The sequence below is a fragment of the Glycine max genome, chromosome 18, assembly GCF_000004515.6.
Source record: "Glycine max cultivar Williams 82 chromosome 18, Glycine_max_v4.0, whole genome shotgun sequence".
Classification (NCBI taxonomy): Eukaryota; Viridiplantae; Streptophyta; class Magnoliopsida; order Fabales; family Fabaceae; genus Glycine; species Glycine max.
Window position 1 is genome coordinate 4105908 of NC_038254.2, and position 16724 is coordinate 4122631.

General features: G+C 30.5%; 2 protein-coding genes and 1 pseudogene across 3 annotated transcripts; 1 reads left to right on the plus strand and 2 right to left on the minus strand.

Moving 5' to 3' along the window:
• Positions 1–2936: 2936 nt before the first annotated feature.
• On the minus strand, positions 2937–5902 carry LOC100782220 (pentatricopeptide repeat-containing protein At1g62350). Of its 2 annotated transcripts, XM_014771264.3 has the most exons (3): positions 5825–5902; positions 5420–5676; positions 2937–3671 (listed from the first exon to the last, which is right to left on the minus strand). In XM_014771264.3, the coding sequence occupies exons 2-3, from the start codon at positions 5585–5587 to the stop codon at positions 3246–3248; spliced, it is 594 nt and encodes a 197-aa protein (XP_014626750.1). In that variant the 5' UTR covers positions 5588–5676; positions 5825–5902; the 3' UTR covers positions 2937–3245. The 2 variants fall into 2 exon arrangements, with proteins under 2 accessions (XP_014626750.1, XP_003552899.1); XM_003552851.5 differs by having other exon boundaries at positions 5420–5834.
• A 5089-nt stretch (positions 5903–10991) lies between these two features.
• Positions 10992–11906, plus strand: LOC100785600 (uncharacterized). Its single transcript, XM_003553101.5, has 2 exons — positions 10992–11381; positions 11478–11906. Exons 1-2 carry the CDS (start codon positions 11198–11200, stop codon positions 11723–11725), a joined length of 432 nt encoding a protein of 143 aa, XP_003553149.1. The 5' UTR covers positions 10992–11197; the 3' UTR covers positions 11726–11906.
• Positions 11907–14991: 3085 nt separating this feature from the next.
• LOC100782756 (protein ROOT PRIMORDIUM DEFECTIVE 1-like) lies at positions 14992–16414 on the minus strand (annotated as a pseudogene).
• Between the last annotated feature and the right edge of the window lie 310 nt (positions 16415–16724).

Here is a 16724-nt window from a genome sequence, read left to right on the forward strand (position 1 = left end):
CTATCAATAAACAAATTTACAAGTGGTATGATTCCACTGTAAAAGATCTTTTTACTGCTATTATAAATAATACTATATGCTTATAATATTACTAGATACACACTTTAGTTTGACTTATCAATAAAACTTTTATAACCAATGAATCTTGCTGTGTAGTAGCTTAATCTGACACTTAGCAGCACACAAAATGACAAAATATATTATAAAGTAAATATTTTTTATAATGAAATTTATTGAAGTTATCAGTATGATACAATATTATAATTTCACTGTATGAGATTTTAGATAAACTTGAAAAATATGGGACCCATTTTCACAATGTTAGTACTTCTATATAACATAAAATATTTAACCTTTCAAAGACAAACCCAAATTTTTCTTCTTCTCTGTGTCTGCTACTACTAGGCGGTGCAAATAAACCCAAATTTTTCTTCTTCTTCTTCTCTGCTACCTTTGTGTTAATTGTTTCAATTTAAAACCACAATCAGTTGAAATTAAACAATTACTAACCGAAAAAAAAGGGGAAGGCGGTAGTCGGAAAAGAACCAGTAGGTGTCGATGGCGGAAGCTTTAAGGTTTCTACAGTGTTGGCCGGAATGTATGCGATTTATAGGCGTTCAGAATCCAAACGATGTCAAATCCAGAGAGGTTGAGCCGCGGAGACAAAGTTTGATCAATAGACAATAGGTTTCATTTAAGGGAAGGAGAATAATAGATTTTTTTTATGAACAGAAGATGAGGAGATGAAAAAACGTGAAGAATGCAGTTTGGAGAGTGAGATACGTTAGTTAGGGAATTGAGATATGTTAAAGGAAAGTTAATATGGACTTACTTTTTTGGGATAAATAAAATACTTTAAATGACATTAATTGTGATATTGGTTAATTTTTAAAAAGATGATATTGATTGACTAGTTTTTAGGGAAAAAAGAGATTTTAAATTATTTTATTTTGATCAGTTAAAATTTGTTAATAGTTAATAATAAAAAAAATTTAGAGGCCTAAAAATTATTTGTTTTTGGACCTTAGACTGATGCCTAATTTACCTTGCATCTTGCACGACCCTGACTCTATCATAGAGTTAAATTACACTGCCACTTAGTACACAATGCAATCTTGTCACAAATAAAATTTTCATGCAGGTAGTTTTCATATCTCTGTTAGCTAAGTTAAACAAATTGTTTATACTAAAAAAATATTTATATAGCATAGAAATTATACACTTAAAATTATGCAGAGAATAAATTAAATCACATGAGCACAAAATTAATTACTTAGTATGTCTAGAATTTCAGGATGTTACTGGCTTAATTTTTTCAATGGGTGAAATTTTGGGCGCCATTTAACTGCAAAAAATAAAAATATACGTGTTATATTTATATGATAACAATGAAGTAATATGAAAAATATGTACTCACAACACAATTGCATGTAAGAATTTTGAAAGGAAACTGAGTTGGAGATAAAACTTAGAGTGTGTCATCAAAATGGTATTATATAGGACTCTGACTTTTCAACCAATTTAGGAAATAATTTTACTGATTATTTTTTTGTGCTGCCACTAATTGTTTTAAACATTACGTAAATTGAGTAATATAACTATTTTTTTTATACATTTAGGTTAAATGTAATATATCTATTTTTTATATGAATCATTTAAACGTAATATATTTTTATATTTTATAATTGCACGCATCAATTAGTATCAAATTAAAAAATATTATATGTTATCAATTGCACGTATCAATTAATAACAATTTCATAATATATTTATAGTTTTATATTATCAATTTGACATATCAATTATAAATATATTTAATTTCATGTAATAAACTATATATAATTCAATAGTAACTATTTTTTTAATTCATTAGATATATAAAAAAATAACATAAAGAAATTGGTACATTTGAATCTTAATCACAATCCTTATCATCATTGTATTAGAATAGATTAAAAAAATAGATAAATGAATTTATATATTTCTGATTAAAAAATTATTTATATTTTTATTCAACATTAAAAGTATATAATTCAATATTTTGTCATTGGAAAGAAATATTTTGATTTCCTTTAATAAACTACATATAGTTAAATAGTAACTATTTTTTTAATTCATTATATATATATATATATATATATATATATATATATATATATATATATATATAAAGTTTAAAGAAACTATTTATTTAAACAGTATATTATATGTCACCTTAAAATATTATACTTTTTTAATATAGTAAATATTATAAATTCATAAAATATAAAAATTCAGGTAAAAAAAAAGAAATCTTCAATATATATAGTTAGTTTAAATAAAATATTTAATTTTTGAAAGCAGCACTGCAAATTACACTTTTAGCCTAAACAATGAGTTGAAACAAAATTAGAAATTATTATATTAATCTCCTTTTCAGCTGAAAATTTGAAATTACAACAATATTCTCACTCCTACTTTTATATATATAAAGATTTTATGTATTGGAAATATAAATTAATCATTATAATTGCTAAATAATAATAATATTTTAATTACAAATTTTAGAAAAATTGTAGTGTAGTTCTTAACTTTATTTTTAAGATTTTTTTATTAATTTTTATATATTTCTTTTAATTAAAATATAATTTATACCTTACATAAAATTAAATTAAAAAATTGAAGTAAATTCCTCGTGAGTTTCACTAACCCCGCTGAGTATAAATTTAAATTTAAATTTTCTATCCCCATCTCTACTAAACCCAGCATTAAATTTAAACCTTTCATGTGTCCTCACAAGAGCTCGATGGAAAGAGCTCACTTGCCTCAAAATCGTCCCATTGCCATGGCTAAAGCATTCATTGAACATGTATTTCGATAGAATTGCTCGAAGCCGAACATAAAACCAAAATAAAAACACAAAATCAAAAGAAAAAAAAAATCTGAGTACTTGTGTATTTTCCATCGAACAACTACCTCCATATGTATCATGAACATTCGTTTACACTGTTTAGGCTAAGATGTAAATTAATCTTAAAAAAAATCTAAATTAGGAAAAACTCAAAGCTTAGAAAAAATCTAAATTAGGGAAAACTCAGCTTAGATCAAAAGAGAAGCACTTTGAAATTATTATATATACAACAGCTGTGGTCTCAACATTGCATGGCACCAGGCAGGTTCAGCATACAAAATAGGCTGCAAACACCTTGATCTCCACATGAATTGAATGTGTTAAAGCACATATAGTTGTGTAGGAGTCCAGGGAATTAAGCAATTCTATAGTTATCTCTATCATTGTGCTGTTTATTATCTTCGAACAAATCCTCTGGAGGGTCGTAGATGATCATACCTGGGAAAATCTCTAAGAAGTCATCTTTTACTTTCTCACGTAATTCTGGATAGGGAATGAGCCCTTTTAATATCACGCGAAAAGGCAATGAAAGAGGAGGTTCAGGAGACTGTCTCATTTCTTCATATATGTCCATTGCCTCTGAGGGCAACCCGTTATCTAGAAAAGCTCTGATAATATCTCCGAATGTATGCTGATCAAATAAAACTTCCTCTGTTTTCAAATCACCCCAAACCTTTTTAGCTTCTTCTACCCTTTTGTTTCGTGCAAGCATCATAAGCATGTCCCTATAAAAAAACATGTCTGGCCGGTACCATATTTCTTTCCGGACTATATCATACAACTGAGACAGAAATGAATGATTTGTCATTAAATGATCAATGCAAATCAGAATATTAGATCAAACAGTTACTAACACCAAGAACTTGGTACTAAAATTAATGAAATGTTAGATAAAATTTAAGCTTTTGCAGTCTTTTTTATTGTTTTCTTTTTTCTGGTTCAATTTTATATTATATGTTCACTACACATTATGGATAAACAGGTAATTTTCAGTCATAAAGTACAGTAGCATAAGGGCATGAAAAAAGCAATTCAAGAGAAGTGGATAAATTGCTGTTAGGCATGGCAATAACGAGGAAAACGTGGCACTAGCTGAGAAGGTTTGGCGTGTCTATGCTAGGAGGAAGTTTAAAAAATAAGTAGGATCTAAGCCACTTATTGTATAGGCTATGAGGCACTAAAAGGGGTTAGGGGGTTAGCCGCTTCTGTTATAGGAAGTCTATTTAAATAGACTTTCGAATCAGTGAGAGGACACTTTTCAGATTTTATCTTTGCTGTAAACTGGCTTGCCCAGTGAGAAAGGAGATAGTTCCTTTGTGTAACCCATTTTCCTCCTTCTATCAATAATAATTCAACGGTTAATCCCACCCTTTTCTCTTTACTTCTCAGTCTTGGGCTATGGAATCCTAACTTGTTAATCCTCCCCCCTTGAACTACCTTTTCAGTTAGTTGGACCTAGTCATTCTCCATTCCGTTGTAGAACAGAGGCAATTTAACCGAAGTACTTAACATCAACTAAGACTGTACATTTTGTGGTAAAACCATGAAGAAATCTAGGCTCATAAACTAACAGAATTGAGAGTAAATGGATCTTTGCTACTAAAAAGAATCCATATGGTTCTATGGCTGGATTGAAGGCTCGATTGATAACTAAAGAGAATGCTCAACTTACTAGGTTGATCACTCTAAGACTTTCTCTATGGTGGCTATCCTCATATTAGTTTGCCTCTTTGTTTCTGTTGTGGCCACTCATTGTTGGCTGCTTCATTACTAGGATGTAAATAATTCTTTCATGGTGATCCATAAGAACATGTATACGTGAAGCTCATAGGGACTTGACTTTTGCAAACTTTACAAATCTCTATATAGGTTGAAACAAGTCATGACTGAATTTGGTCTATAAAAGAGTGCATGTGACTATTGAAAGTAAGACTTGTGATAATCTTACTGCGAAAATGAATGATAACAACAAATATGTGTTGGAAGACTCAAAGAGATATAGAAGGCTTGTGTGAAAATTCAATTATCTTACTGTGATGTGACCAGATATTGCCTTCTCAGTGAATGTAGTTGGTTTGTCCACATCACCCAGAACTACACAAAGGATATAGTTGTTCACACTAAAATATCTTAAAGGAGCACTAGGTAATGAGGATGTTTATCAAGATCTAGGTGCTTGTGATGGTGAGGGATTCCCTAATGCAGATTGGGCAGGATCTCTAGTTGGCGGTAAGCCAACAACAGCATATTGTCTTTGTCAGTGGTAATTGTGTAGCTCTGAATCTAAGTACAGGGTAACGGTTCAAGTTATGCATAAGCTTATGTGTATCCCATTTATTGAAGGAACTTGATGTTGGGATCTCTTATCCTATGGAGATACATTGTAACAAACAAACAGGCTAAAAATCTCGTATTCCATTCAAGACCTAAGCACATGAAGTGGATCACCATTTGCATATACTAGTATAATTTGTTCAAATTGGACGATAGGTTAAAATAATGAGATGTTTTATTATCAAAAGAAGGAACCTTGACGCAGAGGAAGAATTGATTCTGTCTCTGGAACTCGGCCAGGACGGCGACGAGGTCGGACTTGAGCAAGCGGGAGACGCTGGACCGGATGAAGCGGTCTAGCCGGACCGGGTCCGACCGGAACCTCTTCAGCTCTTTGGCCACCACCAGCCCTTCCTTCCCCATCTCCTTCTTCCGCCGCCATATCGAAAGGCTTGGGCTCGACGCCCCACTCGAAGCCCACCGGGCCCAGTTACGGGTGCCCGCTCGCACCACTGCAGCAACCGCAACACGCATTAATAATCACTGAAACAGAACGAGGAGGAAGGGGAGGAACAAACAAGCTACGCTACAAATCTAAAACTATCGGTGAAAATTCGCCAAAAAATTTAGACAATTTTTGAAGGATGCAAATGTAACAACCTTACGCAATTTTTGATAAGGAGATCCAAAATAGTTAAAAAGGCTGTAAAATTCGTCCTCGTGTTTTACTTACTTCTGCAAGTTTGTTTTTTATTTTCTAATTTACTAGTTATCTTATATTTTAAAATTATCTTAGTCCTGATTTTAACAATAGTTAAATCCTAAACGTTGACTCATATAATTTTACCACTACATCCAAACCTAAGTACTTATTTAAATATATTAAATATGTAAAATATAATATTAATATAAATTTTATAAAAAAATAATTCAAAATTTAAATTTTATTTTTTTAATTTATTATATTTTTATAATCTTATATATTATTTTTTAAAATATAACATATAAGGTTAAATTATATTTTCATACAAATTAGAATAATCATATTTATTTAATTTTATTTTTATTTTATATATTATATTTATCTTTTAAAATAATGTTTATATTTTAGTGATAACTTTTTTATCTATATTAAGATATTCATGTTATTTATTATAATATAAAAATATCAATAAATCACATAAATAAATATTTTAAAAAAATATAAAATATTGTCATTTTATTTAATTACATAATTTTATTATATAATTTAATTCTTTTAAGAAAATAACATATCTAATTAAATAAAGTTAAATATAAAAATATTAATATAATAAATAACAAGAAAATCTCAATATAAGTATAAAAATACTGTCATTAAATCACATATATAAATATTTTAAAAGATAATAAAATAAAATCATTTTATGAAATTATAATTTATATAAAAAAATATACATTAAAGATAAAAATTTATATTATATATTTACTGTATAAAATAAATTTTGAATAATATGATAAAAATACATAAGATTATAAAAATATAATAAATTAAAAAAGAATAAAATTTAAATTTTAAATTATTTTTACATAAAACTTATATTAATATTATATTTTACACTAAATATCCAAATGGTCATGTAAGTACAATGGTAAAGGAGTGCTGCGGTGACGAAGCTTTACTTCTTTTGTTTCTGTTACCTATATTTTTGCCCTTTTAATTTTTAACTCTTACAATTGTTTTGCCCTTTCAATTTCTTGCCCTTTCTTTAATATTTTTCTTTTAATTTTCTCCATTTTTATGTTTGTGTAAAATTATTTCATAATTTATATATAAGTATTTATTTATTATAAATTATAAATTTTAGTTATATAAAATAAACATTCACTAAAATACTAGTAATTGATAAATGTACAACTTAGATTTATAGAACAACATCACATGATATTCATGTGATTGGTGTTTCTATAGTTGTTATTACCCTATTGCATGAATTATCGTAATTATTGTTTACAAAGGGTAAATAAATGAGAAGGAAAATTCTACCAAGAAAAAAAAAAAAAGAGTGAAGGATAAGAATATACAGTCCACAAAAAGGGTTATGCCAGCTAGTTCAACTAACTATTTGACATCAAGATACTTTTTGTTGAATCTGCGTGCTAAACATGATAGTTGCCCGTTTAATTCATTAATAAAGAAAAATAATAGTACAACACCAAAAAAAAAAGAAAAATATTAGTAACATAAAATTAAAAGGGTTATGCCAGAGCCTGGGCAATTGCCCAGGGTAGCCGGGCCTTGAAACCGCCTATGTTGCACCTCCTCATTTTTTAAAATTGACTAAATTTGTAAATAAAATTTTATATTTTTATATTTTATTTTATTTATATTTATTTAATTGAACCCACTCATTTTTTTTTATAATTTATACCCACTGACTTAGGGTCTTGGATCCGTCACTGACTAAACATATCGGCGGGACTTCTAGGATTCTTCTTCGTGAAGACATGACGAAGCTGCTTGCGAAAACAGTGATGCTCATGCAACCATTTACTCGCTAGAAAAATTCTGTTATTCAAACTTGCGATGTTGCTTCTAGTGACATTGCTTTCAGCGGTAATCTTTCTCTTCTTTTCACATCATCGATCATTTATCTTTGAATGCTTTGCTTGCAAATGCTTTAATTTTTTGATGTTTGACTTTTAAGCTGATGAAAACATAAAGTGAAGAGATCGCTCGTTTGTAGACACTTTGTTTTGTTGAATGAAATTCAAGCTCAAACTAGTTATTAGGAAATTAATCTCAAAAATGGGACCAATGAATGAAAAATAAAACTCAAATTCATATTCATGAAAACATCCTAGATTTAAAGAGAGTGTGTATCGGAGCTTCTAAAATTGGAAAAACTTAGTGCAAGTATTTTAGGCGTTGTGTTTTAATTAAAAAAATAGATTTATTTTACTAATGCGAAACTTTGATGTTGGCCTGTATTTTGACGGATTAGTAATAGTATCAATAAAACAATATGTTTTGTAACTTTATTATTCTTTTTAAACTTTGCATGCAGATAGAGCTCTACTCTACTTGAAGTTTACAAGACATCATTATCATTTTTAAACACATTTCTTTTCAACTTATTGAATTAATTATATATGTATTAAATCTCTAGAATTTTAATTTCTTAGAAGTTAACTATTTTTAGGTATTGGAGTTCTAAGAAGTTTTAGAGTTGCATGTTAGTCTTCCCATCTTTTTGCCAAGTTGAACATGTGTTGTCTCTATTACATTTATTGTTATACATGTTTTAGGTTTTACACTGATTTGAGAAAAATACCATGTTGAAATTATGGTCAATGCTCTAATAGCCAACCATTCTAATGAAATGAACCTTCTTTTTTGTTAACGCTTGTTTGATTGGATTTACTTGAGTAGGAGGTTTTGGTAGCTACATGTTTGGAATGAGTTCAGAAATTGCTAAAGCGTATTCACTAGTATTCACTGCGCAGGATATCAAAGACCCAGGTTTAGGATGGATGATAGCATTTGCATTTGTTGTTAGCTTTCTTGGCCTCTTTTCATTGGTTCCACTTCGAAAGATACACTAATCTAATTAATGTCATCAAGTAATGAACAACGTATTCACGAGAAATGGTCAAAGTAGTTAACTTTGTCATCATTAATTAACTATTAGCACCACTACAATACAGGATAAGGTTATAATTTGAATGTCTAATTGTAAATTTGCTTGCATGGAATATAACTTTTTTATTGTTTAAGCATGAATCTTCTTGTTGGTTGATGCATGTTGAATTGGGTTTTTTATTTTTTTTCCTTTAATGGTCGATGTTAGATTATGATCGTAGACTTCAAATTGACATATCACAGTGGTACTGCAACAGCTCATCTTATCAATAGTTTCCATACGACAGAGGGTGCCAAACTAGCCAAGTGAGGATTTAATATTGCAAAAGTTTGTTATTCTTTATTAATATGTCAATATTCTCTTAATTTCCTTTGAACTCTTTCCTTTTTTTAGGAAGCAAGTACATTTGCTGGGAAAGTTCTTCTCTTTTAGCTTCTTGCGGGGCTTCTTCCAACGGTTTTACACTGCGAGTGATGGTTGTGGCTTTAATAACTTCCCTACATTTGGTCTGGAATCCTATAAATACCAGTATGTGACTCACCGATATCTTATTAATGAAATAAAATAGAAAAAAACACTCAAATCTCTTATTTTAATGAATTTATTGACCAAAAATGCTATCAATTAAAATCAGTAATTCCTTTCCCGTGTTCTAAAAATAACACTTATATTTTAATGAATTTATTGACCAAAAATGCTATCAAAAACTTCCAATTGACTTATCAAGCTTTGTTTTCACTTCCACTCCACGTGTGTACAATCTTATACACTACGTTCATAAAAAATGATGATTTGGTTAGGCATTACTCACTAGTATTCAGTAGTTAAGTATCTTTTAATTACCTTTCAAGAAGCTGAAAGCATATTAGATAATTTGGGTGCAGGTTAATAAAATTAATTTTAAAGTGATATAATTTATATTTAAATATTTTATTAAAAATCAATTTACAAGTGAAATTTAATATAAAATTTTGCATTCAATACAGAAATTAGTTAAACCCAAAATTAATTCTGAATTCTTATATAATATGAAACCAAACAAATAAAAACTTATCTAAAATTAATTCTAACTCAAAATCAATTTATGAATATCAAACCAAATGCAAATAGATGATAGAACATTAAATTAAATACTAGTGTCAACTAATATTTGATCAAATTCCCAATAAAATGAGACAAAAAGTAACAGATATGCATTAGACAAGTTGTTTCGAACATTCCCTTGTGAATGAATGGATCTTCTCTATCTCTGCGCACACGAGGTCCAAGGTGAACCCAAGGGACACAATTCTTTAGTGCCTATAAATATGGCCAAGTCCAACAGCCAAGACTAGCAATAGCTTTTAATTGCATCGCACTTCCCCCATAGTTAATGTTTTGTCCTTTCTGGCACTGATAAACTATTCAATTTCCCACCAAATAGATCAATTAATTAATAAGTAACTTGGTTTCGAAAAAAAACCAATGAGTAACTTTGGAAACCCCAATAGAAGCCGACATAACTTTCCACCTTCCAAAAGACCAATGCCAATACATGGTGGTGGTTTTGAGTGTTTTTTTTCTGCCTTTTGTTCACATGCCAAATACTCTTAAAATTAAAATATAGTAATGTGTTTAATTTAAAATAAATATTTATTGTAAAAATCATTTAAAAAATTATAAACAATGTAATTTAATTTAATGTGTTTCAATTTGTTTTTCTTAATCAATATTTTAAGGACACACTAATTAACACTTGTCTTAAATTAATACTACTTTACTTTCATTTTTATCTATAAGATTAAATTTTTTAGACTTGTTTATTTCTTTATTAAAATTCATCCATATTATTTTATGCATTAATTATTTTTATACTAAAAATATTTTTAATTATATAAGAGATAAGTTATATTAACATTTATTTAATAGAAAAGAGAAAAATATTAATAATAATAATATTTTTGAAAAATATATAGATTTAGTACAAATTTATTATTAACTAAATTAATTACATATTTTTTTAATATTAATGAATTAGATAATTGAGTGTTATTAATAACATAGGAGTATATTATAATCCAGTATTATGTACATAAATCAAGTATATTTAATTTTATATTATATAGGACTATAGGAGTAATATGAATTATGAAATCTTGAGTTTAAATAAATGATTTTAAAAATAAATGATGAATAACATTAATGATGATTGCATTTTAGCCAGATAAAAACAAAGATAAATACGAAAACTTTACTTCCATCACCTCAGGCTTTTTGTGTCATCAATATTTTATCAGTGCTATAGTGTAGGGAGTGGCAGACAGAGCCAAAGAGAGAGAAAGCAAGAGAGGGAGCTTAGGATATGATGGAAGTATGGAATGGATCTAACAAGTAAAAGCCATGAAATGATGTTTTTGAAGGGAAAAGAAGCATGATGGAAGAACAGGCAAAGGAAGAGTTGAAGCTGCTTGAAGCCCAATATCCTAACCATCATGAGCATCTAAAGAATGAGCTCAGGTCCTTTATCTTTCAACTCCAGACCAATCACCATGATTCTGAACAGCTTCCAGAAAACAATAACTTCAGCACTCACCTTGCTTTCTTTGATACTGAAGGTTTTTCTTTACTTTCTTCTTCTTTCTTTTATTTTGTCATTATGCTAAGAGGTTTATATGGTTTTGAGATGTTTTTGTCATTTTTTTTTGAAACAGAATCCACTAGCTTGGAGGAGCTAAGGAAGAGGAGTGACTATGATTTGGAACTTGGTTTGGCAGACAGAGTAGTGATAGAGAAGATTGATGGAAGTTCTAAGCTTGAAACTCCCAAGAGTGTTGTAGTGAAGCATTTCTCAAGCAGGAAGAACAAGAGAAAAGATAGGGTGGATTTGGTTCTTGAGAGGGCACAAGTTTGTCTCAAAAAAATTAAACACTTGAAGACATTCTTATTGCCGCCCTCCTGAAATTTGGACGTAAATGTCGTGTGTAGAAAGTAAAATAACATTTTTTGTCACTATGCCATCCATGGTGCTTATTTTGTTTGGATTGGTTGATAGCATTGCTGTTATCCGTTTTGTTAAGCAAGGGTTAAGATTAGCACCAAATGTCCAAGTGTTTTTTTGGTTGTGGGGGAATGAACTACTATTATTTATGAGTATATTTTTAAAAAATAATGTCTATTTCATATCTTTTTCTTTACTCTAATTTAAATATTTCTTCTCAAATTCTCTCATTCTTTTTTCCGTGCACAAAATTAAACCCACCCTTTGGCTTTTTGCCGAGAAACAAAGCTGTCAATTTTGTGTGGTCCACAGTAAAGGTACAGTCGGGGAGAGGACACAACGGGTGCATACCCATGGAGAAGTACAGTTTATAAAAAAGAAAGATACTTTTTTAACCCTTTTTGGCTAGACCATCTTGAATTGAAGAATCAGAAAGGCCAAAATTGTCACTCTATGCAGTATGAATATTCAAATAATGACCCTGCATATTTTTCAATTTACTAAAAAGTGTTAACATGATACATAGAAATTGATTGGGACATGTGATTCAAACTAATTAGTAATTTTTCTTGCTCCTTGATAATAGTTGGATTATGCTAAACGTTAGTATTTGCATGTCAAAACATGTTGCATTATTTTTTTTACAGTAAACAATCTTTTATTTCCGATGGTAACAGAATCCAAAATTTCTGGTTACAGTTAGCTTTTCAGATATGTTGTTAATCTATTTACGTGAGTTACCTTTTTGGTAGAAATTATAAGAGTTGTGGGTTATATTATGTTATAGACGGTTTCAAATTTTAGTTATGGTATAAAGGGCATGAGAAGTTGATAACTGTTTGAGAAGTTGATAACGTTTTTGCTAGCAACGTTAAAATGTAACTGCTGCAAACGAGAAATATTGAGATGCATACTTTTTTAAAAGCAGGAATTTCAGAGATGGCATGCTTATCCATCATCACTGATTATGTTATAGCAGTGGGGGAAGTAGAGCCGTAAAAGTTATTACACATTTAGTCCTTCTTCAGCTTACTAGTAGAGGCTAGAGCCGTGTAATTACATAAGCAAAAAATACCCTTTGATTCGAATGAGGATACACTTCTATTTAGAATGTCTTAAATTATGCTAATCTAAGTTGGTCACTGCATCATCTAATTTCATAAATGTGCCAGGCATCCCGATAAGTCATTTTCAGAAATAGTGATTCAACTTCCATAAACCTAAATTGGATGGTTCTTTTTTATCTTTTTTATTGGTATAAATTGAAGACAGTTATCAGGATTTTACAACAATAAATTTTTTTATTTATAAATGTAACTTAGAAAACAACTGACACCCAACTTTAACTTACTAGAAGGATTAAGTTTTCTTTTTACTTTGATGCCAAAAGTTTCTTTGATTAAAAAGAAGTTAATTACACCACAATGCAAAAGTGCATAAATTCAACTTTGAATGGATTATATAAATAAAACATAAACGAAAGAACTGCATTGGGCCAGATTAGCAGCGGTGTTGCTTGCTTTTCCTTAGATGCTTGTTTCTACAAAAGTTCACAAAAGCACTGCAAAAAACATAATAAGTATATAAAAAATGATTAGACATCTATATTTGAATTAGAAGTTTACAACGCACCTTAATATCAATGAGAAATATGAACTTTCAGCCACGAAGATGAGCACAAACAGCAATATCCCAATATCAATGTCCTCAACTGTTCATTCCAACCAGCTGCCATTCTCCTCAAGGACCTAAATTCTCTAGACACCATTAAAACTGAAGTTAACGAATTCACCATTGACCTGCTGTTCAACCTCAAAGTGGAAAGATGAATTAGTGTTTAGTAACCGCGACATCTCGTAAGCAAATTCCAATCCTTGTTCACAAATGTCAAACTTGCCTGGACTAATGCCAAATCGTCATTCTCCTTCAATTAGAGCAAAACAAGAAAACGAAAATCTAGTAAGACAATGCTTACTACAAGATAACGAACTGTTATTGAAAATAAACTAATTTCTCATTTTAAATAAGTGAATGAAATGGAATAAAGTCGAAGAGGGATAGAAGACCTGACAACACATTAACAGATATCTTTGAGACTCTTTGATCTAAATGTTATTTTATTGAAATTTTGGTTTTTTGATAGTCCAATGGCTTAATGGAAAATGGTTTTGTTTTTGTTTCTTGATGGCATGCTATAAAGCTCTGTTTTATATCTTTAAATGATTCATTTGTTTAATGTCACTCTGATAAGAGGTCACTATAATTTAGGCGCCATGAAGGGGAACTCTATTTCCAGAAAAATTAGTATTAAATTCATTTTTCTTCTTTTTAAATTATTTAGGTAACTTGAAGACCAGGTTATGAATTTATACAGATAAAATAAATGAATAATAGTTTAAAAAAAACTTAAGTTTGTGCATTAGAGAGGATGCTGGACATCCCAGAATGTGTAGTAGAACTATATATGATGGAGAAAGAAAGATAGTTCCAGCTCTAGCATGATAACTATGTCAAATGTAGGCAAGGCTCCCAACACTACAGAGCATATTTACTAGGATATAATCACTGATATAATAATAGACAAATGTTAATCAGTGTCCTTAGGGTATTCGTTAGCAAGACCCATAATAATATGGTATTATGGTTTGACAGAGAGTTCATTAATTTAGGGTGTGTTTGGTTTGCATTTTCATTTTCTGTTTTCATTTCCTGTTTTCATTTTCTGAAAACTGTTTTCATTTTTAAAAGATTAGAATTCTAAAAATTTGTTTGATTTGACTTCTTATTTTCTGTTTTCATGAAATAAAAATACTGAAAATTTATGATATATTGACTTCTTTTCTTTTTGTATTTTTTTATTTGCTTAAAATTACATTCATTGTCACCACAATTTCATTTTACCCGAAATGTGATTTCTGTTCTCAACTGAAAACACTGAAAACGAAAATTTATTGTTTTCAGAAATCCAACCAAACATATTTTCATTACCGTTTTCTGTTTTCAGTGAAAATGAAAACAGAAAACAACCAAATCAAACACCCCCTTAGCCATTCAAGAAAAGTGTTGTTATAGGAATGCATAAAAAACAAAGGAATTTGTATTTATGGTAGCAAAGCTTCTGCGGTAAGCAGGGAACCATAGTTTAGCATCTTCCAATGTAATAAAAAGTCAGCTACACTTTCACAGAACAAAGGAATTTGTATTTATGGAGTTAACTTGTGCTCGGAGTTTCACCCGGAAGCTTCTCACTAATTAGGACATCTTCCTATATATCAAACTGATTTATGCAGAGCATTTAGTCAAGTTAGAATCAAAACTGTGATTCTTGAATTTTAGGTACTTATATGCCAAAAGCAACACACGAGAAAATTAAGGAAGACACCTTAACAAAGCTGTAATGCTTTAGTCAAGATGATGACAAATCATGTCTTTGCTGGTTTTCCTCTTGTCCAACCTCATTGCAGCTGCTTGTATCCTGCAACTTTGAATTAACAGCTGGCAGACCCCGACGTCCTAAAACAACGAGATCAAGTAACCTTCTTCTTCTTGCATCATAGACAGGATTTGGTTCAATCAAACACCCTCTGTCATAAGCTTCCTTCAAAAAAAACAGTATGTCTTTTACCCTTAGTAGACAAATAGAAGATCCCTGGGTGGTCCAGGAACAGATCCCTTATATTTAAATCAATCCCAAACCATTTTCTATGCTGGCTGATCTTCTCAACTTCCACCATCTTCTCCACTGTCAAACTCAGGGAACTAATGAACAATCGACACTGCTCGCTTCTCCGAAGCCATCATTCCAGCCTTAGACTTCTTCTTCTCACCCACCACTTCATAAGGCCCCACGTATGGCAACCTTTGCCAATCCTTCACTTTGGCCTTGAAATTCTTGGTCAACCTCATCCCCGGAGGATACCCATGTTTGAAACTGAACCACATTTTCATCCTATCAACACTACAGTCCTCCTTGCAGCACTCAACAACCCTCCAATCTTCAACAGCTGCCCTAAAACCATTGTTACAAGCACCATCAACCAGCTTCAACAAATGAGTATTCGGTTCCTGCGCATCACACAACTGAAAAACACCAGAGTTAGCAGATATGACCGAGTCCTCGAAATCATGAGGCAGCCCAAGCTCCTTCCAAACCTTAAAAACAGCTCTAAGAGGCACTATTCTGGATGAAGACATTGACAGTATCCGAACAAGTCCATCAGCAACAACAGGCAAAGAAGCATTAATGGCACTGTTTCCTTCCACGAAACATCAAGAGCAGTATCAGTTAACCTGCAAAAGGGCTTCAACTTGGAAGGGTCATAGTAAATGTGGAAGATGTGAGGAAACTTGCGGAGGAAGTCAATGGAGACTGATCGGTTCTTTGGGTTTGCAAGGATGAGGTCTTGAATGGCAATGACTTTGACAAGGTTCTTGTAGTTGTCCATGAGTTTCTCAAACGTGGGGTCTCGAAATCTTGTCGCTAAATACTGCGCAGACGTCGTCTTGGATCGAACACACATGGAAAAACGAGTTAGGAATTCTTGTTTGCCCACAAACTTCACACCCATTAGTGTCAACGACCCCTTTTTTATGCAAACTCGGTCAGTTTGACATTTCGTCGAACACCTTAGAAAGTTGCTAGCTTTGTAATCGGAGAGCTTTGGTGCTAAATGAGTAGTTTAACACTTTAGGTTTAATTTAATTCTTTTATTATTTTAAGTTTCAATGTCTTATATTTTTTTAAATGATTCAATGATCTTTTATTTTATCTATTTTATGACATTTTTAAAGTGATATTTTTATAATTATTAGATAAAATTTTGATTTTATTTATTAGTTACGTATAATAATATATAATATAATGTTTACATACAATTGTATCTATTAAGTACTTAAATGGATGAAAAATTAATAGATTTTTATTATAAAATGATCAACTTAATATATGGAAATATGCATC